Source organism: Camellia sinensis, chromosome 1 (genome assembly GCF_055761805.1).
Source record: "Camellia sinensis isolate YWXY chromosome 1, ASM5576180v1, whole genome shotgun sequence".
Lineage (NCBI taxonomy): Eukaryota > Viridiplantae > Streptophyta > Magnoliopsida > Ericales > Theaceae > Camellia > Camellia sinensis.
This window is the reverse complement of record NC_138961.1, coordinates 252,266,798-252,274,987: the sequence shown is the minus strand read 5'-3', so window position 1 is coordinate 252,274,987 and position 8,190 is coordinate 252,266,798. Positions and strand designations below refer to the sequence as shown.

Below are 8,190 nucleotides of genomic sequence, written 5' to 3'. Positions count from 1 at the left end.
TTGCCACAAGTCTTGCTTTGTTCTTTTGAATAGAGCCATCCGGATTGAACTTGGTTTTGAAAATTCACTTCACACCAACCAGAAATTGCAAAGAGATTTTTTTCACTGCCAACACAAATAGCCGGAACACGTCAATGTACAATTAATGAACTACCTTCATTAAGTTTTTGTCAAATAAATTATAAGAAAGCCATCTTGTTATCTAGAAACAACACCACCAAAGTTCTGATGCATTAAGAAATAAGTGCACCTTCAGCTCTTGTTCCATGAGGGATTCTTCATAGCGGAGCATCGGCCTTCCCACCATGCAAGGGAATACAGAGGTGGCAAAGTTTTCACCTGCAAAACCACACTTGACATACTGCATTGAACATATATCCAGTCCAGTCTCAAAAAGTGAAAGAAGAAAAAAAAAAATACAACTTAATGGTGAAATCATTCAATATCATTATAGCTTGCTCCAATATCTCATGAACTTAAATTGCTCGTTCATGTATTTACTAATTACAAATCTATCATTCAAAGGGGCAATCTCAATTGCCCATTTCATATGATCATTCTATATCCTTAAAGGGTTGCTGCCAATCTTGAAAATAACAAAATCTTGCAGTGGAGGTCGAAGGTCAATCAAAGTGAACATTTTCCAAAAGTCATTCACTCAAAGACACGTACTGCCTCCATTCTAAAATATTAATTCCCATATTCTATTTTATATTATTCTAAAATATTAGTTTATTTTTAAAAATTAAGAAATAAAGTAATATAATTTTTTTATTTTGACCTCGTTTTAAATTCATTAATTATGACTATTGATATTATTAAAAAAAAATTAAAGAGTAATTTTAGAAATTTATATTTTGAAGCGTAATAATTGTATTTTTTAAAAAAGTCGGATTCCAAAAGGACAGAGTAAATAAAATATCCAGAAACATATATGTGTATATATATATATATATATTGTAAAGCAGATTACATAAAATCTAGCTGATTTTACAATGCCAAAATCGATCTCCAAGGTTTTCAGGTGGAAAGAATAAAGGGGTTATGACAATTAGATTGGATTGAACAAAGGAATGAACATTATGTTTGGGAGCTTAAGAGAGGAAAGAAAAGAAATGATTATTTAAATAATAAGAGAAAAGAAATGAAATGAAATAATTGTGATTTCTCTCCTTTTTGTTTGGATAAGGAAGAAATAAAAGAAAAGAAATGATTGTGATTTCTCTCATTCTTGTTTGGTTAGGTTTTATTAAGAGAAAAGAAAAAAAATTATTTTATGTTATATTACCAAAATAACTTTTTTATATTTTCAATCATTTTATTTCTTTTATTTTTATAGAGACAAAATTAGTATTATAAAAATAGTGATTTCTTTTCTCTTTCAATCTCTCTACTTTTGAGAAGATTGAAAATGAGTCTCATAAGAGAAATGAGTTTCTTTCCATTTCTCTTCATTTCTTTCAATTTCTCTCTACTTAAGTTATCCAAACAAATAAGAAAAATACATATCATACCATTTTTTTTCTTTTCTCTCCAAATCACTCAATCCAAACATAGCGGAAGAAATAAGTTGGAAAGAGAGAGATGTGTGGCGTTACCCCAGTGCCACTGTCGCAAATGACGACGTTTCCGATGTCCATGACCCTTTACACTTCAACTACTACTCTTCTTCTTCTTCTTCTTTTAGATGATCAACCCAACCCCCTCGCCTCGATCGCTATACACCTGATTCTCGGATGATGTGTGAAGAACTTAGATAATTGAAAAAAAAAAATACATAATTTAAAATTTTTAAATAATAATTAAAATTAAAATTGTCATAATTATAAAATTTATGAGAAATAATTGAAGAATTGATGGGTTATAATTTAAATAATATTATAATTAAAAAAATTAAGGGTTGATTATTTAAAAGTTATATTTACAAATGTTATGGTAATTCAAGTCTTATTTAAAAAAATTTGAATCAATAAGATTCTATTTAGTAAAATTGAAAATATTATTAGTTTTTCTCAATTTTAAAATTAAGAATATTATCAATTTTGTATACTAATTTATCAGATAATTGTTTTATTAATTGATGGGAAAAAAAACAGAGCGTGTGATTAAACGTTTTTGCCTTTCTACTTATTGCTTTGATTCGACTATCCAATAAAATCGAGAATATTATCAGTTTTTTCCAATTTTAAATTGAGAACATTATTTTTTTTTTCTAGTTTTGCACATTGATGTTCCATCATCATGCTCTTTTATAGATACAAAATTTTCAATTTTGTGCAAAAAAAAAAAAAAAAATTCAATTTTTTCAAAAAAAAAACTTTTTGCACATATTTTTTTTTTAGTTTTTTTTCAATTTGAAAGTTAATATTTTAAAATTTTTAAAATTAAAATAAATTTCAAATCATTATATTTCTTTATAGATAATCATAAATGATGAACAATTATTATTTGAATGGTAATGGGACTTGAAGGTCTAAAAAATTTTTAGTTAGAGCCTAATAAAGTATAAGTTCATAAATTATGATTTGTGTGTAAATGCCTAAAAAATTAATTATAATTATAAAAATAAAATAATTAGAATATATATTACAAAAATGTTTAAAATCTCAAAAATTCTACCAAATATCTCAAGTGGATCTCACACTCATATGACACCTTTGATAAAAATTTTAATATAATTTTAGGATATATAACATAATCCTATATATTATTTTTTATAAAGAGAGGTGTATGTTAAAATTTCCCTTTCAAATGTCATATTGGGCCATGGTGATGCTGACATGAGAACGGCGACCTATATTATTCTCTTTTGGGCCAACCTTTACGAGTCCGGATCCTCGGCCGCACAACCCTGCAGCCATCCCTGCAACACCCTCAAAACGACGTTATTTTGGGGGAAATTTCAATTTGAAAAAAAAAAAAAACTAGAAACCAGAGGGGAAGAAGAGAGCGAGGACGGAGGGGGGACCAAAATCAAACCCAGAAACTAGAGGGGAAGAAGAGAGAGAGGACGGCCGGCGACATCTCGTGTTTGGCGGCCATTGTGTAGAGATTCATCAGAAATAGGTATATATGTATATGTATGTAGTGCAAAGTGAAATGTTCGTTCATTCACCCCACTCCTTCACCATTAAAGCTCCGATCCGGCCCCCTTCCGTCCTCTCTCTCTGCAAAAAAAGAGCCAAAAAGACTCAACAACCACTCATCTCTCTCTTCACTCTTCTTCTCTAATCGTTCTGACCAAAGTTTAGATTATTAACTTGTGAAAGAAAAAAATTAGAACAAGTTAAAAATCCAAAAAAAATTGGTAGTTTGAATTTTTCAACAAGAAATTGTAACTTGATTAAGAGAGAGAGAATTGAATCTGATGGGGTGGAGTCCCTCCCTTCGCCGGCGCCGCTGTTGCTGGGTTCTTCTCCCTTCTTCTCCCATCTTCCTTCCTTCTTCTCCTCCTCTGGTTTTTCCTCTGGTTTCTATTATATTTTTCCTCCTTTCCAAACCGCAAGGATGGTGAGGTGTTGCAGAGCATAGGAAAAAAAAAAAAGGGAACCCAAATCTATGTGTCTGATCACCGCACATTTCTCGCCAAAATTAAAAGCACCAATTGGATTGGGTTTTTAATTCTTCACTGGAAGTTCATATGTGAATGTTTGGTTGTATAAGTTTGTACTCTTATTCCTGGGTTTGATTTTGGTCCCAGAGTTTTGATTTGTTATGAGAAATAAGAAATCTACTCTCTTCTTCTCCAGAAATCAACTCCCTTCTTCTCCTCTGGTTTTTTTTTTTTTTTTTTAAATTGAAATTTCTCCCAAAACGACGTCGTTTTAAGGGTGTCGCAGGGATGGCTGCAGGGTTGTGCGGCCGAGGATCCGGACTCTAACCTTTACCTTATCTCTTCAGCCCATTCTATTATGCTGCTCAGGCACGTGGATCCAGCGTAACGTACTATCATCTTGATCGTTTTTTTTATATATATATATATTTTAAATTTCTTGAATTATAGTTAAAATAATGAATAATAGTAAATAATTTTAATTTGAGAGTTCTAAATAAAACTCTAGTGAAGTGGAAGAGAGAGAGAGAGAAGTGTGGATTCCATCATCACATGAATACTCTCCACATCATTAGAGTTGCATTAGAACTTTCAAATTAGAACTCTCAAACATTATTGATTATTACAATTAGAAAATAATAATTATAATTAAATAAGAACGTGACGCAATTAGAATATATATTATTTTTATAAAGGGAGATGTATATTAAAAATTTCTCGAAGTTCAGATGTCATATTGGCCCATGGTGATGCTGAACTCAATACAACAGCCTATATTATTCTCTGTTGGGCCAACCTCCTCTCTTTAGCCCATTCTATGATGCTATTCAGGCCTGTGGATCCAGCGTAACCTAGTATCATCCTGCTTGTTTCATTTTTTTTTTTATAAAGATTATTTATTAAGTTCAAAAAATTAAGCTATAATTTTAAAAATAAATATGATGCATTAATATAATTTTAATTTTCTAAATAATCTATACACATAATTATTCTTACTTTATTTTATTTTCTTTTTCTTTATGTTCAAGACTTTGCTGAAAACGGTCTGACTTTTCTCTTTTCTCTAGTTGAGAGACAATATTAGACTCCCCAACAATTTGCTTCGATGGGTTTTATATATAGGGCACCGTGACATGATCAAAATTATGCATAAAAATTAAAATTGCAAAATTGATTAAATAACTATAATTAAATAATTGTATCGGTCTCAAAAATGGCCCCTATCTTGACTTAAACTAACTTAATTTATCATAAATAATCTTTGCACAGAAATGTTTTAATTAATTTAAATGAGACGGAGGTGAATCCAAACAATACCGTCGCCAAATTAAAATTTGAAGTTGGGCTTTGGAGTCTTACGAAAGCGTAGGAGCCCCAACAGATGAGTCCAGTTGAGAGAGGGAGCCATTTCGCAACAGAACTAACTAGGGCTCACATGTCTGATGAAAAACGACTGCGTTTCGAGCATTAACCAGACGATATAATCCAGTAGTCGAACAGCAGAGATTTACTTTTAGTTTGTAGGGTTTTCGCGTTGCCGTCCGCAAACCCTAATCGCAGTCAAGGCGACAGAACATAGTCCTGCAGAAATGGTGATCTCTCGCTCTGGCTCTCGCTCTCTCATGGCTTTGTAGATTCTTTATTGATTTTGATCGACCATTCGATGTTTTTTTTTCTGTTCTTTTTTTTTTTTTTCTAATTATGTTTGAATTGATATACTATGGAAGGCTCCGAAGAAAGGTGTGAAACCAGCAGCAGCAGCAAAGAAGAAACCGGAGAAGGTGGTGAACCCGTTGTTCGAGAAGCGTCCGAAGCAGTTTGGTATCGGAGGAGCATTGCCGCCGAAGAAAGATCTGCATCGGTTCGTGAAGTGGCCAAAGGTGGTCCAAATTCAGAGGAAGAGAAGGATCCTCAACCAGCGCTTGAAGGTCCCACCACCATTGAATCAGTTCACCAAGACCCTTGACAAAAACCTCGGTCAGAATTTCAATTTAAACTCACATAAACCTAGATCGCATAGGATTTTATTTCAAATCATCATTTTTTTAGCTAGTAGTGGGATGATTGTCAGATCGTATGACTCAAATAAATAAATAAATTTCCGACTGTATTTGATATGATCTATTCTGTGTGGTATGGGCCATTTTATTTTTGGATTTCATGTGTAGGTCTGTGTTTGACCCATGTGGTTGCAGCTTTTAATATTTTGATAATGTATAGTGTTTTTTTTTTTTTTTTTTTTTTTGGGGGGGGGGGGGGTTTATATTGTGCTGAGGGTGACTGGTTTTGTTTTTGTGATTTGCATCCCTTGTTAGTTACCTGTTTTTTCTTTTGGTTCATAAAGGGTGGATATCATTTTATGGCATTGCAAAACTTCACAGTTCTGAACAAATTTCCAGCTATATATTCTATGTTTAAGCTCCAGTTACTAGCAAGTTAATGAAGAGTTTCAAATTATTTATTTTAGGATATAAAAAGATAGTTCTCGTGTCTGTTTTGCATATGCTGTTGTGTATATGTGGGCTGATCTTGCTATGCACCCTTGTATGTTCAACCTTGTTTGTAATTATCTCTACTTCTCTAGAATACAAAGTTCTGTATTTATTAATCAAATTAGTCTTTTGTTTCCTACATGTTTGATTTTTAGCAGAGATTTATATTATCCACATGGCCAATGTGGGCAAGCACAAAAATGAACTTTTTGATATAGAGAATGATAATAATTGTTAAATGAGATATTTAGTAATGTTGTTTTGCTCATTGAAACTAGTTATGTGATTATGAATTTTGAGCATTGTCTTCCATGTTTTGTAAAATGTTAAAAACTAATATAGATATCTGGGAAAACAAAATATGAAAATAAATATATGTTTTTCTTGTATAAACTACATAAATGCAAGTTAAATTGTATCTACATCTTCTCTTGCCTAGCTATGTCATTTATACCCATATCACTGCAAAATACTATATGGGTGGTAGCAACTTTGTGGTTTCTTTACTCCTATATGTGGACTAAATTAGTGTTTTTGGTTTGCTATTTCCTATGTTCTCAAAATAAAGCTTAATCGACAAACCTCTAGCCTGGTACATATAATTGCAAGAGTTGATAAGTGTTTTAGGTGTGGCTCCTATTTCAATGTTCCAGTTTCCTGCCTCTATATAATTGCAAGAGTACTTTTTTGATATATGTGGTCTTTCAACCCACGCAACTTTCAATCATCATAAATAAGTTTTACTGTTGTTCAATTCTGCCATTTGTGTCTCAATGATTGGAACTCTTCTTGTTGGTTTTCACTTCGCCACATTTGCTTGACATTTTTCTTTATCTAATAATATGCAGCAACGAATCTTTTCAAGATGCTTCTCAAGTACAGGCCTGAGGATAAAGCAGCAAAAAAGGAGCGCCTTTTGAAAAGAGCTCAGTCTGAGGCTGAAGGAAAACCTATTGAGGCTAAAAAGCCTATTGTTGTGAAATATGGTCTCAACCATGTCACCTACCTCATTGAGCAGGTGTGGTTTTACTTTCATTGCACGGTCTTACTTGCGAACCATGTCACTCTGCCTGTGGCTTCTTTTCTAAAGAACAGCTATAACAAATTCAATTTTTGCAGAACAAAGCACAATTGGTAGTTATTGCTCATGATGTGGACCCAATAGAGTTGGTTGTCTGGCTTCCCGCATTGTGCCGGAAGATGGAGATCCCATACTGCATTGTGAAAGGAAAATCTCGATTGGGAACGGTAAGTGTGCTACTATTTTGTTTTCTTAAATGATTCGTAAAGCCCAAACTAATTTACATCGCTTTCTCCCGACAGATTGTCCACAAGAAAACTGCATCAGTTCTGTGCTTGACCACTGTCAAGAATGAAGACAAGTTGGAGTTCAGCAGAATCTTGGAGGCTATCAAGGTGGGGGCAAAAACAAGTTTCTCATAGCTCTAATGAGCATGTGCAGTACGTTTGATTGATTATGGTCATTCATTTTGTTGGTTTGTTCTTGCTGTTTCAGGCCAACTTCAATGACAAGTACGATGAGTACAGGAAGAAGTGGGGCGGTGGTATCATGGGTTCCAAATCCCAAGCCAAAACCAAGGCCAAAGAGAGGCTTCTTGCGAAGGAAGCTGCTCAGAGGATGAACTAAGACACTTAAATCATAATATCTATCCTGCTTGTTGGGTTGTGAGTCTGTTTGAGGACTTTCATCGATTCTAAAATTTTTGTTATGTCAATTTTATTCAGATTAACTGGGAGTTTTTGAGGGGGCAGGTCATGTTTAGAACAAATAGTACTGCTGTTGAATGTATGAATTCAGAATTCTCTATTTTTATATTGGCTTAAATTAGATTTCGTTGCATAATGGTTTATTTGATGAAATTACTGGAGTAATTTGAGCCACTTTTGTGGTTAATTTCTCAATGAGATGGGCCTTACAACCATTATTGTTACGACGTGTTTGAATTATGCATTTGGTTGGAAAGGTAAAGAGAGTTTTGTTTTTTTTTTTTTTTTTTAATTTTCTTTTTTAAATATTTACTTAAATTTATGTTCTAAACACACTTTACAATGACTATTTAAATTGGGAATTGAAGTGTAGATCTAAATAGGTTTACTCATTATTTAATAATTTTTATGATAATT

General features: G+C 32.8%; 1 protein-coding gene across 1 annotated transcript; it reads left to right on the top strand.

The window, feature by feature from the left end:
* The first annotated feature begins 4,866 nt into the window (after nt 1-4,866).
* On the top strand, nt 4,867-7,926 carry LOC114285234 (large ribosomal subunit protein eL8y). Its single transcript, XM_028228257.2, has 6 exons — nt 4,867-5,145; nt 5,281-5,530; nt 6,894-7,063; nt 7,165-7,293; nt 7,369-7,461; nt 7,562-7,926. The coding sequence occupies exons 1-6, from the start codon at nt 5,143-5,145 to the stop codon at nt 7,691-7,693; spliced, it is 777 nt and encodes a 258-aa protein (XP_028084058.1). The 5' UTR covers nt 4,867-5,142; the 3' UTR covers nt 7,694-7,926.
* The last annotated feature ends 264 nt before the right edge of the window (nt 7,927-8,190 follow it).

What these genes read in the sequence shown, in the direction of transcription:
- LOC114285234 (XM_028228257.2), top strand. An exon ending in GACCCTTGACAAAAACCTCG is followed by an intron (nt 5,531 to 6,893) that starts GTCAGAATTTCA and finishes AATAATATGCAG; the next exon opens with CAACGAATCTTTTCAAGATG. An exon ending in GAATCTTGGAGGCTATCAAG is followed by an intron (nt 7,462 to 7,561) that starts GTGGGGGCAAAA and finishes TTGCTGTTTCAG; the next exon opens with GCCAACTTCAATGACAAGTA.